At 42.5% G+C, this 20,025-nt stretch overlaps 1 protein-coding gene across 1 annotated transcript; it reads left to right on the top strand.

Annotated features, from left to right (window-relative positions):
* The first annotated feature begins 318 nt into the window (after nucleotides 1–318).
* On the top strand, nucleotides 319–18,511 carry LOC142194486 (arylsulfatase D-like). Its single transcript, XM_075263638.1, has 9 exons — nucleotides 319–443; nucleotides 972–1,093; nucleotides 3,621–3,743; nucleotides 8,684–9,095; nucleotides 9,772–9,908; nucleotides 11,779–11,913; nucleotides 13,214–13,376; nucleotides 14,842–14,963; nucleotides 18,138–18,511. Exons 1-9 carry the CDS (start codon nucleotides 352–354, stop codon nucleotides 18,509–18,511), a joined length of 1,680 nt encoding a protein of 559 aa, XP_075119739.1. The 5' UTR covers nucleotides 319–351.
* Nucleotides 18,512–20,025: the final 1,514 nt, after the last annotated feature.

The raw sequence follows: 20,025 nt of genomic DNA, 5'->3' as shown, positions 1-20,025 counted from the left end.
GACTCGGCTTTATCAGATAACTGCAATTATCTGAACGATTGTCCTGCAGGCAGAGCAGTGAGTAAGTGAGGTCATTTGTCCTAAAGGTCTGTGGTTATAGCAACACAGTTTAAACAATGGAGGGAATAAATTCACATACCAGGCAAACAAAGCAGAATTTCTAAAGCAATATATTTAGGAAAAGGCTTCAATTTACATAAGCTACCAGTACAGATAGGATCCTTGAGAAGGGACAACCTCTTTAAGTAACATGTAAGTAACATGTACTCTGCCATGCTTTTATGTGACTCTGACTTTATCTGATTTAGGACTTTTCTGGTCATCTTGCATTTAGCTGGTAATACACTTATAATGGCATCAAACCCTAAACCAAACTTTGTGCTAATGCTTGCTGATGATCTTGGCATTGGAGATATTGGATGTTATGGAAATACCACAATAAGGTACATGTATAAAATCTTTTTCACATGATTTCCAATTAGAAAAAGCCCCCCATAGTTTGTTACTCAAAAGTTATTACAAAAGATGGAGATTTACTTAAAGGTGCAGGACAGTGATTGTTTCCCTAGGACTGTATACAGTCTAGTCTTATAATGAAGATGTTACTGTATGGTACTGAATTAATAGATTCTGAGCTTTGATATTTTTGTAATAACTAAGTCTAGGTTCACACCTTCCCTTCGAGATATCCCTTCCCATTCCGCTTGTAAAATGTGGAGAGAAAGTCTTGCAAGCAGCGGTTTTCTCTCCAAATTTTTCAGACGGCCACCGGGCGGACCCCATTAAAGTCTATAGGGCCATGGGTTTCTGCGAGAGACCACTTTTTAAGTAAGTTGGGTTTCGTTTTTCGGGTCCCCAAGCAGAATGAACGTAGCATATAAAATATTTGCTACACTGGGGAAGATTTTTGTTATCTGGAATCCATTTCTGTTTTATTACCAAAAAAATAAAACAATTTTTCCTGTTCAAAGGACGCCAAATATTGATAAACTGGCAAATGAAGGAGTTAAACTGACCCAACACATAGCAGCCGCCCCATTATGCACACCAAGCAGAGCTGCTTTTATGACAGGACGGTATCCCTTTAGGTCTGGTGAGTAAATATCTCTTTAGTGAATCCATATCCAGGTCTGATATGTGAAATAATGAACCAGTTGTGTAGTTTTTATGACAATTCAAGAATTGTGCATTGGTTATGTAACTCTTCATTTGTGCACTTGAGTTAAAGGGGATGGTCACTTTCAGGCCAATATCGAGAGACAAATGTTATTGTTTGTACAATAAAAACATATACAATTTTCCAATATACTTTCTGCATCAATTCCTTACAGTTTTCTAGATCTCGGCTTGTTGTCATTTATTTTGTTACTTCTAGTGGATAAAACTCTGACCATGGTCGTGTGATTTATGGTCCATGGTCATGTGATGGACACACTAAGCAAATTAGAATATTACGGTATATAAGACCAACTGTAAAAAAAAAAATTAACACTGAAATGTTGGCTGACATCAATGTGGCAATGTGGCATGGAGGGATCAGCCAGTGGCACCGCAGAGGGGTTATGGAAGCCCAGGTTGTATGATAGCCGTCCGTTCATCTGCATTGTTGGGCCTGGGGTCTCATCTTCCTCTTGACAACACCCATAGATTCTCTATGGGATTAAGGTCAGGACAGTTTGCTGGCCAATCAGGCACAGTGATACTGTGGTTAAACCAGGTATTAGTACTTTTGGCAGTGTGGACAGGGGCCAAGTCCTGTTGAAAAATGAAAATTTAATCTACAAAAAGCTTGAGCAACAGTCCAATTCTTTCTTTCCTTGGCCCAAGTAAGACTCTTCTGGCGTGGTCTATTGGTCATGAGTGGCTTGACACATGGAATGTGACACTTGTAGCCCATGTCCTGTATGTCTGTGTGTGGTGGCTCTTGAAGCACTGACTCCAGCAGCAGTCCACTCCTTGTGAATTTTCCCCAAAATTTTTGAATGGCCTTTTCTGCATGCCATTCAGCTGCAAAGACAAAGATCTGATGAAGGGGTAGAGCTGTTTGTGGTACTCCATTACCCCGAAACGCATTATATGTTTGCAATGAACTTTGAACATTCTTGACTCCCGAGAGAGCGCTGAACCGGATTGTCTGTTGGAATCCTTCCAATACCTACCTGTGTATATCAAGTCGACTGTGTGTCGTTTACCGGTACATGCTGCCCTTCTCACTCGGCCACTCAAATGCACAGAGATGCATAGGTGACATATATAGATTTCATATAAGTCAACTAAAGATCTTGGAGAAGTGCAGTTACTCTTGCCTGCCTCTATTGTATCGTGATATACTGCTTTGGTCTACTAGGTGTATAATTGTCTGTCAGCATGAAACTGCAATCTATTAGTCCATGCCTCTCCTAAGTAGACAAACAGCAATACCAGGCCTAGGGTACCTGTGTACGGCCTTTGGCATCCAGCAATAGCATCATGAGAGCTGATGGAGAAACAGCAGAGCCCCCTACTTGGCTTAAAATCTGCAAAAAAAAAAGGGATTAAATGGGCAAGATCAGTGTTAATGCCATTCTGTACAGCAGAAACACAACAGTGAATCGTCACCAAGATCCCAGACACGGCTTCCGAGCGATTACGGTGATGTAACTGGGTATCAAAGTATTCAAAAGTACCTGGACACTTGGATATACAGTTACATTAAGGTGCAATAAGAGGTTAAAGGGGTTATTCACTAGAGATGGACGAACCTCGCAACATTTGTTTTCAATGAATATTTGTGAGATTCATCCATCTGGATTGTTTCAGGCCCCAGAATATACCCTGTTTCTCCAAAAATAAGCCCTAGGTTATGTCACATGATATCATGGAGGCAGAGAATAGGCATGACGTAGCTCCCAACCATCCTACCCCAAAAAATAAGCTCTAGTCCTTATTCGGAGGAAAAAAATAATATTTTCAGAGAAACATGGTAATAAATTGAACCCCCAGGAAGGTGCAATCCCTTGGCATCTTCATATGTCTTTTTCCAATCAGTTTATGATTCACTTGTGGGGTACCGATAGTGGGACTACGTCAATCTAAACTTGATGGTCTAAGTTCCATCAATTTAATGAACGTGGATAACCTCTTTCATCTACTGTGTCTTATCCAGATGTGGCCTCCCCTGGCAATACCAGCTTAATCCAACTTAATGTGTATAGAGGTAGTCTAGCAATCCCTCACCATCTCAGTTGGTCTTGTTAGTTTTTCTTCCTGCTGCTATGTTCTCTGTGATACATTTCTGGCAGTGGCTTGTCAGCTTTCACCATGTAAAGTGCCCCAGGAAAAATATAGAATTTAGGACCTCCAAAAAATAATGCCAGAAAGGAAATACTGCATAAATGTATAAGGATATATATTCTGTATATTTCAATAAATAGAAAACAAGTTTGCTAGTTACTCTGGCCTAAAGCCTTCACCTTTATTAAGGCAGTGAGCTGCACTTTTCTATTCCCGAATAACCGATTTTCAGTCATTCCTTGTATGCGTCACAGTAAACATTTCGGTTGAAGTTCTGTGCACTGTATATCAGATAGGAGCTATATGGTGTTTAAGGTGTAAAATGAGTCATATTTGTCTTATGATAGGTATGGGGTCATGTGGTGGAGCTCGTGTTCTAAAGTGGCTTGGTGCACCTAGCGGATTACCCCCTAATGAGACTACATTTGCCTCAATACTGCAGAAACAAGGCTATTCTACTGGGATTATAGGTATTGTACACTGTCCTATATTTTTCATATCAGTAAAACTTTCATTGTGTTTGTTTTCAATACCATAAGTAACGGGTAGCGTAAATTTTAATCTTATAAAATATTCTTTATAAAGTCCTACAGTCTCGGAACTCGAAGTTCAAAATTCTGATAAATAAACTCTTCATTAGAGATGAGCGAACAGTGTTCTATCGAACACATGTTCGATCGGATATCAGGGTGTTCGCCATGTTCGAATCGAATCGAACACCACGTGGTAAAGTGCGCCAAAATTCGATTCCCCTCCCACCTTCCCTGGCGCCTTTTTTGCACCAATAACAGCGCAGGGGAGGTGGGACAGGAACTACGACACTGGGGGCATTGAAAAAAAATTGGAAAAAGTCATTGGCTGCCGAAATCAGGTGACCTCCATTTTAGACGAATAGTGGATTTCAAATCCGGGTCATATGAGAATGTGAACTTTGTGACTATGAGACAGGGATAGCTGTACAGGCAGGGATAGCTAGGGATAACCTTTATTTAGGGGGGAATGTTATTAAAAATAACTTTTTGGGGCTCTATCGGGTGTGTAATTATGATTTTTGTGAGATAAACTTTTTCCCATAGGGATGCATTGGCCAGCGCTGATTGGCCGAATTCCGTACTCTGGCCAATCAGCGCTGGCCAATGCACTCTATTAGCTTGATGAAGCAGAGTGTGCACAAGGGTTCAAGCGCACCCTCGGCTCTGATGTAGCAGAGCCGAGGCTGCACAAGGGTTCAAGCGCACCCTCGGCTCTGATGTAGGAGAGCCGAGGGTGCACTTGAACCCTTGTGCACCCTCAGCTCTGCTACATCAGAGCCGAGGGTGCGCTTGAACCCTTGTGCACACTCTGCTTCATCAAGCTAATAGAATGCATTGGCCAGCGCTGATTGGCCAATGTATTCTATTAGCCTGATGAAGTAGAGCTGAATGTGTGTGCTAAGCACACACATTCAGCTCTACTTCATCGGGCTAATAGAATGCATTGGCCAGCGCTGATTGGCCAGAGTACGGAACTCGACCAATCAGCGCTGGCTCTGCTGGAGGAGGCGGAGTCTAAGATCGCTCCACACCAGTCTCCATTCAGGTCCGACCTTAGACTCCGCCTCCTCCGGCAGAGCCAGCGCTGATTGGCCGAAGGCTGGCCAATGCATTCCTATGCGAATGCAGAGACTTAGCAGTGCTGAGTCAGTTTTGCTCAACTACACATCTGATGCACACTCGGCACTGCTACATCAGATGTAGCAATCTGATGTAGCAGAGCCGAGGGTGCACTAGAACCCCTGTGCAAACTCAGTTCACGCTAATAGAATGCATTGGCCAGCGCTGATTGGCCAATGCATTCTATTAGCCCGATGAAGTAGAGCTGAATGTGTGTGCTAAGCACACACATTCAGCACTGCTTCATCACGCCAATACAATGCATTAGCCAGTGCTGATTGGCCAGAGTACGGAATTCGGCCAATCAGCGCTGGCTCTGCTGGAGGAGGCGGAGTCTAAGATCGCTCCACACCAGTCTCCATTCAGGTCCGACCTTAGACTCCGCCTCCTCCAGCAGAGCCAGCGCTGATTGGCCGAATTCCGTACTCTGGCCAATCAGCACTGGCTAATGCATTGTATTGGCGTGATGAAGCAGTGCTGAATGTGTGTGCTAAGCACACACATTCAGCTCTACTTCATCGGGCTAATAGAATGCATTGGCCAATCAGCGCTGGCCAATGCATTCGATTAGCGTGAACTGAGTTTGCACAGGGGTTCTAGTGCACCCTCGGCTCCGCTACATCAGATTGCTACATCTGATGTAGCAGTGCCGAGTGTGCATCAGATGTGTAGTTGAGCAAAACTGACTCAGCACTGCTAAGTCTGCATTCGCATAGGAATGCATTGGCCAGCCTTCGGCCAATCAGCGCTGGCTCTGCCGGAGGAGGCGGAGTCTAAGGTCGGACCTGAATGGAGACTGGTGTGGAGCGATCTTAGACTCCGCCTCCTCCAGCAGAGCCAGCGCTGATTGGCCGAATTCCGTACTCTGGCCAATCAGCACTGGCTAATGCATTGTATTGGCGTGATGAAGCAGTGCTGAATGTGTGTGCTTAGCACACACATTCAGCTCTACTTCATCGGGCTAATAGAATGCATTGGCCAATCAGCGCTGGCCAATGCATTCTATTAGCGTGAACTGAGTTTGCACAGGGGTTCTAGTGCACCCTCGGCTCTGCTACATCAGATTGCTACATCTGATGTAGCAGTGCCGAGTGTGCATCAGATGTGTAGTTGAGCAAAACTGACTCAGCACTGCTAAGTCTGCATTCGCATAGGAATGCATTGGCCAGCCTTCGGCCAATCAGCGCTGGCTCTGCCGGAGGAGGCGGAGTCTAAGGTCGGACCTGAATGGAGACTGGTGTGGAGCGATCTTAGACTCCGCCTCCTCCAGCAGAGCCAGCGCTGATTGGTCGAGTTCCGTACTCTGGCCAATCAGCACTGGCCAATGCATTTCTATGGGGAAAAGTTAGCTTGCGAAAATCGCAAACTGACAGGGATTTCCATGAAATAAAGTGACTTTTATGCCCCCAGACATGCTTCCCCTGCTGTCCCAGTGTCATTCCAGGGTGTTGGTATCATTTCCTGGGGTGTCATAGTGGACTTGGTGACCCTCCAGACACGAATTTGGGTTTCCCCCTTAACGAGTTTATGTTCCCCATAGACTATAATGGGGTTCGAAACCCATTCGAACACTCGAACAGTGAGCGGCTGTTCGAATCGAATTTCGAACCTCGAACATTTTAGTGTTCGCTCATCTCTACTCTTCATACTTTGTAAATGTTTTTCCAAAATATTATTGTAACTTTTGCAGCTTTGCAGTTTTGTATCTGCATGAAGTTTGCATGTTCTTCCTGTGTGTTTTCTTGAGTTAGCTCCAGTGACTCAGGTTTCCTTCCACACATCAAAAACATACTGATAAGGTAAATGGGCCTGAGTTGCCATCCATGAATTTGTTGATGCTCTAGTCTAGACCAATATTCAGTGCATAGGATATAAGAAAATCTCATGGAAGGAAATTTGTTTTAGGTTCAGGGTAATATATTTTAGGTATGTGACTATTCATGTAATAAAATAAAAGGGTAATATTTCAGTTTTCACACTTGTCACCAGAACCTCTAAAATAGACTCCTATTTCCTGTTTTCTGCACCTCACTTGCCAGCTTAACTGTATAGACTGAGATGGGATCGACAGAATCATCTCAATACTATCAGAGAGTGGCAGATTTATTGACAACTCTATTATAGGAGAAGAATTGCCCCTAACGCACTTAGCAGCTAATTTGTTTAAGAATAAACCGCAAATTTTCATTACAAAGGAGCTTCAGCTGCCAGCAGGCCACATGAAAAAATGACCATGCTTTCATTGGCCTGTGAAGTGGAAACAACACTCAAGCAAGTGCCACTGCCTTGTTGAGCAGTAAATCTGTGGGAATCCTAGGTATTAAACCCCCATTGCTCAGATATTAGTGACATATCCTAAGGCTATGCCATCAGTATTTAACTCCCTGAAAAACCCTTTCAGCGTCAACAGTAGTAAAATTGCATTTCTTCTGATTGCCTTCATTCTCTGTATACTCTTTACTCATAGACGTCTCTCCTAAGCTTTCTTTATCTTTCTTAACATCACCACTCACACGAGCATATTTTGGTAGAGTTACTGTTGTAGAATACTTTTTCCATTTTTGATCTGTCTGGTGAGTTCCTTGGTCTTCATGATGCTGTTTGTTCACTAGTGTTTTCTAACAAACCACTGAGGCCTTCACAGAACAGGTGTATTTATACTGAGACTAAATTACACACAGTTGGGCTTCATTAACTAATTAAATGACTACTGAAGGCAATTGTGTGCAGTGGACTTTATTTAGGAGTATCAGAGTACAGGGGATGAATACTTTTGCACGTCACGCTTTTCATTAAAATTTTAAAAACCATGTATCATTTTTGTTCTGTTTCACAATTATCTGCTACTTTGTTTTGATCTATCACTTAAAATCTCAATAAAACACATTTAAGTTTGTGGTTGTAAGGAGACAAAATGTGCAAAAGTTCAAGTGGTATGAATACCTTTACAAGCCACTGTAAGTGGGGAAAGAAGCATTTTTCTCTAATATAAACACTGCAGGGTTTCCTTGTATAGAGATATATGCAAAATTTGTTTAAAGGGATTCTACCATTAAAATCAAATTTTTTCTCACTAACACGTAGGATTAGCCTTAAGAAAGGCTATTCTTCTCCTACTTTTAGATGTCTTCTCCGCGTCGCCATTCGGTAGAAATCCCGGTTTTCGTCAGTATGCAAATGAGTTCTCTCGCAGCACTGGGGGCGGTCCCCAGCGCTCAAACAGTGCCGCCTCCATCTTCTTCAGGAACGGCCTCTTTACATGTCTTCTTCCGGCGCTGGTGGTCAAACTTCTAGGCCTCGGGCAGAGCCAACTGCATATGCCCGCTGCCACAAGAAAAATGCCCGCTTACACAGTAAGTAAGCGGTCAATTTCTTGTGGCCTGTGGGCATGCGCAGTCGGCTCTGCTCGAGGCCTAGAAGTTTGACCACCAGCGCGCAGAAGAAGACGTGTGAAGAGTCTGTTCCTGAAGAAGATGGAGGCGGTGCTGAAGAGTTCTCTCGCAACACTGTGGACGCCCCCAGTGCTGTTTCAGTGCTGGGGCCCACCCCCAGTGCTGCGAGAGAACTAATTTACCTACCGACAAGAACCGGGATTCCTACAGAACGGCGGTGCGGAGAAGATAACAAAAGGTAGGAGAAAAATAACCTTTCTTAAGGCTATTCCTACATGTTAGTGAGAAAAAAAATTGATTTTAATGGTAGAATTTCTTTAAAGGTTAGTGACCACGTAACAAGCATTGTGTTTTTTCTTTACTTAGGTAAATGGCATCTTGGGGTGAGTTGTGAATCTCGTAATGATCACTGCCATCATCCGCTTAGCCATGGTTTTGACTATTTCTATGGTGTTCCATTTTCACTCCACTTTATGTGTCAGCCCAAAGGGTTGCTGAACATTGATGTGCAATTGACATTTTTTACTCATCTTATGGCTTTTTCTCTGATGACATTGATGGTTCTTAGATACAGTAATATGCTCAAGATCAACAGGAGGGTCGTTTTCTACGTTGCCCTATTTGGCATTTTGTTTTATATCATCTGGTACCTAAAACCCATTTTTGTACAACATTTGAGCTGTATAATAATGAGAAATCACGAAATCATTGAACAACCCATGAATCTGGAAAGATCTGCATCTCAGCTGCTGAGGGAAACACAACAGTTCATTGACAGGTATGGCGGCTTGACTTTCATTTTGCAACAAAATATCACGTATGAATATTTAGATAGCAGACAACATGGTTTGCAGCTAATGGTCTCAGTTCATTTTCCATAATATTGCAGAACCTGTAGTCTCCCATGGTAAAAACTTCCCAACATTCAACATGTAAGGTAAATTTCGAGTCTTTAAACATGGCACTGTCTTAGGAGCTGAGCCAGTTCTATAGGTGGCAGTGTCCATGATTGGAGTTGTCTCTCAGAGACCTTCCAGGCCAAAGGTACTATTAAGCATTGCCTGGGGCAAGCCTCAATAGTAACATAAAAACTTAACCATAGGCTGCAATACCATAGTATTGAAGTCTAAGTTGTAAGCAATCTATGAACAGTTTCTTGTTCAAACCTCTAAGTAATATTAAAGTTAAACAAATTAAAAGTTTAAAAACATTCAATCACCTACTCTACCAATTACAAAAAACATTAGGTATTGTCATGTATGAAAATGCCTGAACTATTTTGGCATTTCTGTGTCTTATGTTACGCGTTATGTTATGTTATTTTTGGTCCATTCACTTCAAACAATTAGAGAACTTATCTACCTACGTATTAGATTTTTTTTTCTTAAATTTTTTTTTTTTCTGAACTACAGTTTTATTAACATTTTAATAAATTTATTTCTGTTTATTTAAAGAAAAAAGAATGTTCCTTTCCTGCTCATCGTTTCATTTCTCCATGTTCACACACCGCTGGTAACCACAAAAGCATTTACTGGAAAAAGCAAACATGGGCCTTATGGGGATAATGTTGAAGAAATGGACTTCATGGTTGGTAGGTCATACAATAAAGTAGATGCAATGACTATTACGATTGTCTGAGTGTACGGCCTTTGTGCAGTCCAAATTTGATACCCTGTTTCCCCGAAAATAAGACAGTGTCTTATATTAAATTATCTTCCGAAATATATGACCTGTCTTATTTTCGGGGGATGTCTTATGCAGTGGCTGGAGCGGGGGACAATCAGCAGTCATGCTGGCTCTTCCTTAGCGGAGCGCCAGCATGACTGCCGGTTGTAGGTAGTCCAGGAGGTGAAAGGGGGGTGTCTTATTTTCAGGGAAACAGGGTAGATTATGCTAGACCCGTTGAAATTTAATGCAGCCAAACATACTTCAGTTTCTTCACAAAGACCCTCATTGTTACAGAACGTCCTAGTATGCTAGGCCGCAAAAAAAATGTGGCGTATACAATCCTAACTCCCATTGCAATGAATAGGAGCTTTTACGGCGCGCAAACTCTCACACGCCATATACGTGCCACATCACGCTGCACGTTACATCGTGTGAATGCACCCTAAATTTGGAATCTCTGGGATCGTACTGATGCAGAGAATACTGGTAGCGTGTCATTTTTATCACATAGTGAATGTCGTAAAAATTAAACCCATAACAAATTGGCAAAAATGCGTTTTTTTTCCCAATTCCACCTCATTCTGAATTTTTTACAGTTTCCTGTACATTGCACAGGATATTGAATGGTGTCAATACAAAGTACAATGTGTTTTACAAACAACAGGCCATCCTCTGTCTCTAAGAACTGACAAATGAAAAAAAATGATGGCACTTGGAAAGTGGGGAGGGAAAAATGGAAATGCAAAAGCGAAAACTGGCTCGGTGCTGAAAGAGTTAAATAGATCTGCTAAACAGAGGGGAGGGGGATGAACAGGGGCTAATAGACATATTAAATAGAATGGAACCTTTCTCTCATATATTAAGGCCAGGGCCCCACCTGGTGTAAATGTTGCTGGAAAAATCGCAGCGTTTTACAGTCAGGGCAAAGTGAATGGGATTCCAACAAATCCCATGACCATGTTGCGGTAAATACCGCACAGCGGACATGCCACGATTTCCAAAACCGGCGTGGTTTTGGAAATCTCAGCATGTCAATTATACGGAAACGTCGGCGGTTTCCCCATAGGTGTAATTGAAACAAAAAGTCTACAGAGGAAATCTCTGCGAACTTTCTATCTAAACCACTGCGGGGAGGACCGTGATGTGTTGCTGCCACGGTTTTTCCCACAGTACTTTTTCCTTATGATCTCATGTGTTTAAAAGAGTAGTTCACTTATTTCATATAGGTTATATATATGGGCCTGGAATACTCCTATAAGGCCTTTGGAGACAGACTGCTGTGACTGACCGCCTTCACTTCTTAAATTAAACCGCCCCTGTAATGTAAGTCCCCGCAAACAAAACCAACACAAAACTTATTGTGGTTTACGGTCTGTAATATAAAGTCACCGCTGAAAGTGCCCTCAGCATCCTCCTTGTTAATGAAGCTCCAGTTGTGCCAGTCAAGGTCAAGAGCTATCAATTCACTGCCATGGAACATCTGGAGATAGAAAATAGAAGCTGATTTGCATCACTTGGACTTCTTGATCTATTGTCTGTGTATCCGCTGCACAGAACAGCTGATAGATGGGGTTGTCTGGTATCAGACCCCCAGTTGTTGGGTGTCAGACTCCTGGCATTGATGGCCTATCCTTTGGATAGGTTTCCAAGCTTTCTAGTCTTATCCATGACAGCAACATAGAGCAATTATTTCTATATAATCCCCTTGCGTTAGGTCTTGGTTATCACATGTAGCACATCTGTCTTCTATTTCTGTACAGTTTAATCACTTACATCATTGAATATTTTTTCAGGTTCAATAGTCAATGCTATTGATAATGCTGGATTAAGGAATAACACGATGATTTATTTTGCCTCTGACCATGGAGGACATTTAGAGGTTAAAGATGGCAACATCCAAACTGGAGGATGGAATGGAATTTATAGAGGTGAGAAAAAAAAAAAAGTTCATGTTGTGCTGTAATATCTGAGATATTATTGTAACACTTATGTCTGAAGTTATGATTAATAATGGCGCAGATGTTGAGACTCACATGGAGAGCATAGTTATAGCCCTCCGCCCTCAGGGTTGTCAAAGGTCTCCCTGACCAATTAAAGGGATTCTACTATTAAAAACTTTTTTCGCGTTGATACGTCGGTATAGCCTTAAGAAAGGCTATTCTTCTCCTACCTTTAGATGTCTTTTTCGCCCCACCGTTCGGTTAAAATTAAGTTTTCCGTTGGTATGCAAATGAGTTCTCTCGCAGCACTGGGGGCGGTCCTCAGTGCTCAAACAGCACTGGGGCATCCCCAATGCTGCGAGAGAACTTTCCAGTGCCGCTTCCATCTTCTTCTAAAACGTCCTCTTCATGAGTCTTCTTCCTGCGCTGGGGTCACAATTGTACGCCTGCGCCATCGGGCCACAGGCAGAGCCGAATGCAGATGCCGGCGGCCATGCTTTTGTGGCCACTTATGCAAGCATGCGCAGTACACTCCTGTAGTTCAACGGAGTACAGAGCGTACTGCGCATGCTCGCATAAATGACCACAAAAACATGGCCGCTGGCATGTGCATTCGGCTCTGCCTGCGGCCTGATGGCAGAGCCGACTGCGCAGGCATACAAGTATGACCCTAGCGCTGGAAGAAGACGCATGAAGAGGACATTTCAGAAGAAGATGGAGGCGGCTCTGGAGAGTTCTCTCGCAGCATTGGGGAGGCCCCCAGTGCTGTTTGAGCGCTGAGGACCGCCCCCAGTGCTGCAAGAGAATTCATTTGCATACCAATGAAAAACAGAATTTTAACCGAACAGCGGGGCGAAGAAGACATCTAAAGGTAGGAAAAGAATAGCCTTTAAGGCTATTCCGACATGAGAAAAAAAAAGTTTATAATAGTAGAATCCCTTTAAATATGCAATTATTCTTTGGGGCCCCATTACAGATATTACTCTGGGGCCCTGTAGCTTCAAGGTATACCTCTGGCTAAAATGAAGGGGCAGAAGCAGAGTTGATCCCTGGATTCTAATGGACCCTAATGGTGTTTGCGTCATTGTGGGCCCCAGAATGTCCAGAATGCTGGGTATGTTGGTGTACGCAGCTATCTCCATTGAGAAACAATTTTCCTGGTTAATAGCATCATACAATCATATATTCTTTCAATTTTATTTTAATAAGTCATACACACTGCATACAAATCTACTCAGTGTATTAAATTCATCTAACACATTTACAACATGTTCTTATCATATAAAAGGTGGAAAGGGTATGGCTGGCTGGGAAGGCGGTATCCGAGTGCCAGGGATATTGCGATGGCCTGGAGTGATTCCTTCTGATGTAGAAATTGATGAGCCCACAAGTCTGATGGATATCTATCCAACACTGGTCTCTTTGGGTGGTGGAGAATTGCCTAATGACAGGTTTGTGTTATGTTTGTGCCCTGTCACATCTAATACATTGTAGGAATGACCTCAAAGTAAAGATGTTAGGAGTTTGGAATATCTCACTGCCTGGGGCGTAACTACCGGGTAGTAGCGATGGTGGCTGCCACTGGGCCTGGGACATTTGTGCCTGGTGGCAGCCGCCTCCGCTGTGGATTTTTTTTTTTTTTTTTAATAGTCCATTACCTGCTGGAGTAATGCGTTGTGAAGATGGCCGACATAACCGGGGAGTGCGCCGGAGCAAGGAAGAGGTAAGTATGTTTGTATCCTCCGATAGGTCTCCAATTATTATACTCTGGGGTCTGAAAGTGTGCAGGGACCACTATGTAACATAATACTTGCCATAGTAGCCCCTGCACACAGTACTCTTCCCAATAGTGGCCTCTGCACACAGTAATAGGCCCCATAGTGGCCCCTGCAAACACAATATTATTCCCCATAGCAACTATGGGGAATAATACTGTGCACAGGGGGCACTATGGGGCATAATAGCGTGTGCAGGGGCCACTATTGGGAAGAGTACTGTGTACAGGAATGCAGGGAGAGGTTGGTCGGTCAGTCAAGGTCTTTGGGAGGGCTTTTCAAAAGTTTGCCAAGGGACCCTGCCATTCCTAGTTATGCCACTCCTCACTGCTACGCTTTACAATACAATGGAGACCTTCCAGTCAATATGGTCTCCATGGCCTGCATCTTCTTCCCACCCCCCACCCCCATTTAACTCTTTCCTATCGTTTCTCTGGGGGGGGGGGTTGTCTCTCTCTTTGTACTCAGAATGGTATTATCACTTGTTTTGACCGATTTTTCTTTTTACCCTCATACCAATATGTTATTGTATTGTTCTTGGCCAACAAATATAATTAATCTATTATATGATGGGAAGGGAACATATCTTAGGTTACTGTAGGTTTCTTTGGCATTTGAAGTTCAGTAGAACCGCGGGAGGTGATGAAGAACAGATGCCAAATTGTGGTCGATGGAATATGATCTAAGGGTTGTTCGCATGGAGGAATTTGGGGCGGAACGTGAGGTGGTGTTTTGTCTCATATTGTTCTCTAAATATCAGCCCTGTGGAACCCTTCACAGAAAGCCAAAGTAGAGTTCTGGATTTCTGCAGCTAGTTTGCACATTGGTTAGCCACAGATACAATGGGGTTAATCAGCATGAGTCTCGCAACGCGGTTTCCACAGAAAAAAAATGTCACTGCCTCCACTGAAAGCTCAAAATTCCTCTTTATGAATGGGTCCAGCATCCGGGCTGCTTAGAGATGCAGTTAAAAAAGCAATAGGATCTGTACAGACCTGTAGATAGTTAGCTTCCCTGGTAATGATTAAAGTTAGGCTGTATGAAGGAATGTGGGATTTGGAGGTCAGAAAATTTAGTAAAAAATAGTATAATAAAAGTTAAAACCTATAAATATTCATATTAAAATTTTCTGTTATATTAGAATCATTGATGGAAGGAACCTGATGCCTCTAGTCACAAAACAATCTCCTCACTCAGAACATGAATTTCTGTTCCATTACTGTGGCACTAGCCTACATGCGGTCCGCTGGCATCAAAAAGAGAGTAAGTGTTTTATTTCATGTTTACTATCATATGTGCTTGGTCCAAGCTATAGCCTCAGTGTTGTGAATACTGTGCAGTTTTTATCCTGTGCTCATGGGGGTCTTCACCTACCGGCAATAAATTTAAAGGGACTTCCAGAACAACAATATTGATGACAAATCCTTAGCATAGACCATTAATATCATAATGGCGGGGAGAAAAAACCTTAGAAATTGCCTGAGAGCAGTCACAGTCACTTCAACTGCAAAGTATATATAGCCAGAAGGAGACAACTCTGTACATATTGTAGTGGCCATGCTGGCTATTGTACCTTCCAATATCGTAATCCCAAAAATCACTCTAACCCTTTAAGGATATTTTCCTTCCCCACCTTCCAAAATTCATAACTTTTATTTTTGTCAACATAGCTATGTGAGGTACTATGGGGTACATATAATGTTTTGTTTAGCTTTTACTAACATTTTTAGGGGTCCATGTGCAAAAAAACCTGCAATTTTTGCATTCAATTTTTTGCAATTTGTATTACCCGTATACCTCTGTGGACTTTCTGTGAAAAGCACTGCAGGAAAAAACATGATTCATTAACACCACGGTTTTTCCTGCAGCATTTTTTGCCCCCTTATAATCCGCTCCTTATTCCCCCTGACATTAAAAACTGGACCACTAATGACCCCTTATATAAATGACCACCCCCTTATGTTCATAATGACGCCTTATATAAATGACCTCCCCCCCTTGTAATGCCCCCTAATAGCCCTTATATAAATGATTCCCCCCCCCCCATTATCCTAATGCCCTATGAATCCTCCCTTAAATTATACCCTCCTAACCAGTGGCGTAACTACCAGGATAGCGGCTGCCAGAGGGCGCGGGACATTAGGGGCCCGGCGACAGCCGCTACCGCTGTGTTTTTATTCTTTTCTTTATAGGCCGTTACTCCAGCTGGTAACAGGCCCTATTTAGTTACCAATCATGGCAGTGGCACTGGTAAGTGATGCCACGGGCCCCACAAACATCATTATTATACTCAGGGGTCTTTTCAGACCTCCCCTGAGTATAATGATCAGAGGTCCAGGGTAAGGTAACATAAACACTGTTACTTACCTCTCTGGGCAGGTTCAGGCCTACTTCTGTGACTCTCCCTGACGGCACATGACCGGGGCCTGCATCGCGGGTCATGTGACGTCCAGGGAAGATGGCTGACATCACCGAATAGTGAAGCGGAGCCAGATGTAGCGGAGTAACAATGGTTTTTTTATGTTGGTACCCCCCTTCGGTCTCCGATTATTATACTCTTGGTGTCAACAGTGGGGAATAATACTGTGTGCAGTGACCACTATGGGGCATAATAGTGTGTGTGTGCGTGCGTGCGTGCGTGCGCAGGGGCCACTCTGGGGCATAATAGAGAGCACAGGAATGCGGGGGGATTCAGTCAGGGTCTTCGGCGAGCATCAGTCGGGGGATGGGGGGGCCCAATGTTAAAAGTTTGCCACGGGGCCCCGCCGTTCCTAGTTACGCCATTGCTCCTAACAACACCTTATACTATTAAATTATCTACAACTGTGCTACAGAACAACAACAACAACAAAAGTTATACTCACCTACCTGCAATCCTTTGCTGAATGGAGCTGGAGCCGCCTCCTATTCTGCTCTATGCCCAGGGTTCACGCATAAGGCGTCTGAGTCCCAATGCTGGAGGCGCGATGACATCATCGTGCCGGCCTGTGACAGGAGAAGACATGTTTTGTCTGCTCTTGGTGTCTTGTAAACCTCAGGCCTGATGTGGCTTGCGGTTTACAAGAAAAGGATGGATTTTAACTAGATTGGTGTCTGCAGACACCGATCTAGATAAAAGTAAAGCATTAATGGCTGCCCTGGGGTGGGCCCCACAGAGTCAGTGGCTTCAGGAAAGTAGCCCCCTCTGCCTCCCCTTCCCACTAGCTACATTTCTAGCATAGGCAGTCAGAAAGCCTTTGCTTGACCTCCTGGCTGTCATTGCAAACCCTTCCGGGGATCTTTGCCCCTAAACCACTGGATGTCATTAATGCTATTGATAGCGGTATCTGAGGGGTTATTCCACCAGAGTTGGAGTATCTGACTCCAGCGGCTATTCCCAGGCCTCGGCTGCATAAGGCTCTATTCAAAACCCATTTTTTTACATCTGTATAACAGATGCAAAAAACTAACGCAAATATCTAACGCATCCATTTACACAAAGTTTAAAAAAAAACTGATTTTAACTTTTTTAACACACACAAAAATATAGTATACTATGATTGTGTCCTTAAAAAAAAACGGATGTGAACGGAGGGCTATTTGTATCTGCTAAACAGATGTAAAAAAAACAAGATCTGAATAGAGCCTAATACAGTCGGACACCAGAAGTAATGCCACAGACACAGCTCCTGTGCACACTTCTAGCACACATAATGGCACTGAGGCTGAGTTCACACTGTTTATCAATCTGAAAAAAATAGCCTAAAAAATAAGCCCAAATCAAAAATCAGTATTTATATACTGCTTTCCTTTTGTATGCATTTTTGTGCTGTTTTTAGCTTCCAATTGCTATATATGGCATTTTCAGTTCTAATACTGCTTCACAATGGGGTAGGATGCAAATTATTTTTTTTTTTTTTTTTACTGTTAATGTTTAAAAAAAAAAAAAATTAATCTGCAAGGATTTTAGGGCATAATGGGGACATTAAAGAGGACTTTTCACCATCTCCAAAAAGTCCATTTATTTACATTATTTAATAGGTTTTGTTCCACCGATTCTGGTGAAATTGGATTTTTTTTTTCTCTAGCCACCATCATTCCTGAGCAATCAATGCTGTTAGTTTTGGTGCCTGATATACTATTTAGGCTCTGTATTGTCAGAAGGGTGGTGTCAGGCAGGAACAGACAAGGGGTGTGATTCTGAGCTCTGACAATGACTGCATCTGATTGGAGCTCTGAATCGCACCCCCTGTCTGACACCGCCCACCTGACATTACAGAGTTTAAATAACACATCAGGCACCAAAACTAAGTGTGCTTATTGCTTGGGAACAGTGGAAGCTAAAGAGCACCGCCAACTTGAGTTGGTAGAGGTGGTGAAAGGTCCTCATTTGACTTATTGTTCATGTTTAAATCTCCTACAGAAAATTAATTGCTGTACTTAAATTTTTTTTCCTAGGTGGCGCTATATGGAAAGCTCACTACATGACTCCAGTCTTTTCCCCTGAGGGTGCGGTGGGCTGCTATGAAACTGCATTCTGTGCTTGTGATGGAGATGGGACTACTCTCCATGATCCTCCATTATTATTTGAATTATCTGCTGATCCTTCAGAGTCCAAACCTCTTGACCCTCATGTGGACCCCCAATATAAGACTGTACTAGACCGAATAAAGGCGGCAGTGGCAGAGCATCAGAAAACCATCAGTGTGGTACCTCTGCAGTTAGCTTTCCTCAATTACCTATGGAGGCCCTGGTTACAGCCATGTTGTGGGACCTTTCCTTTCTGCTGGTGTGATAAGGAAGAAGGCAATGCAACAGGAATCCTGGCATAAATTCTGACTTGCTGCCATACAGTGTTGTTTTTTGTTTTTTTTGCATCCTATGACTGCTGGAATACACGTGAGATATATAAACTCAAAAGATTTTAGGAATCCTGCATGACTGAATGAACCATGAAGCAAATCGTTGAGTAGCAGAACATCAGTATTGGTATCCAGACTCCTTCACTGCCGATTGACTAAATATAATGAGGTCTAAAAACTACTTTTGTAAATTCACATTTTTTTAATTGGACTATTAAACACATTTTCAGATTCTAAAATGTCTTTATGTAACTCAATTACAGGGTTCAGAAATAAAGGAGTCTAGGGCATACAGATGGTCCAAGTGTCCTCCTGGCAATCTTAGTACCACTCTGTAAAGAGGGGCTTTGTGGTTTCTCACACAATACATTTCTGAGATTATCGCTTCCTTTGCTTTGTTTTTCTCCATTATTTTCAAAGTATTAGAACTTTTACTCTACGTACATATAGGGTGGGCGATTAATCGGACAACTATTCAGGTTATGTCACTTTTACAGTATGTTCTGGGCGAACCTTGTGAAAATAGTCTCGTCAGGTTCTTCAAACCCCAGAATATAATAAGTGGATGCCCAGGATAGGTGATCAAACTTAAAAAAAAAACAAAAAAACTGTTACTCACCTCTCCTGGTCGCCAATGCAACTCCCTTTGTCTTCAGGGACATCTGAGGCCATTAACATCTATGCATCAGAAGATAACAAGGAGTCATGCCGTAGCCCAGGAGAGGTGAGTAACACTGTTTTTATGCTTTATAAGAAGTGAACGTCACACTTGAGTTGTGCTGTGAAGTTTTCTTTGTTTATTCGTATATACAGGTAGAGTAAAACGTTTTTCGGTATAAAGATACCGTCATCAGACTCTACAATGAGTAGAAAAGAAAGACAAAATTTAAGTATACAAGGCACTGATATACATATTATATAGTCATATGTGTCAAGCCAAAATGTACATAGAGGCAAATGATCGAGAACATGCAGAACAAATTGCAACAGAATATGAGACAACATCACTTCTAACAGGCAAAATCTAGAGTAAAAATACGAAACAGTGAAAAAATAAATGCAAAAAAATAAATCAATAAGTACAAAAGAAGTATCTGTGTATTGAGTCAGGAAAAATGGGTGAAAGTATTGTTTGAACAAAAGAATACAAGAAAACTGTAAATACCTGGATGAAAGTTGCAAATAATGCGAAAAGGCATACATCATAAATTGTGGTGAGTATCAGCTTGAACTGTGGATGGCAAAAAGGCCAAAGGTCAAATAAGTGACAATAATAAGGGAGAGGGTACTAAGGTATGACATTGAAAGAAATGATATGAACATAACTATAGAAATAATGAGGGACTGTATAGCTTGTAGTAATGGTAGAACACAGAGGTGGTACAATGGTGTCAGGATTACCTCATAACCCTATATAAGGCAGTCAAGGTTCAAGTATTGTTAAGATATAAGAGATAGGATAGTGCCATAAATGCTTGTTGTCC

The sequence above is a fragment of the Leptodactylus fuscus genome, chromosome 2 (assembly GCF_031893055.1).
Source record: "Leptodactylus fuscus isolate aLepFus1 chromosome 2, aLepFus1.hap2, whole genome shotgun sequence".
NCBI lineage: Eukaryota > Metazoa > Chordata > Amphibia > Anura > Leptodactylidae > Leptodactylus > Leptodactylus fuscus.
Note: the sequence above shows the minus strand (reverse complement) of the source record. Positions and strands in the feature narration are given on the sequence as shown.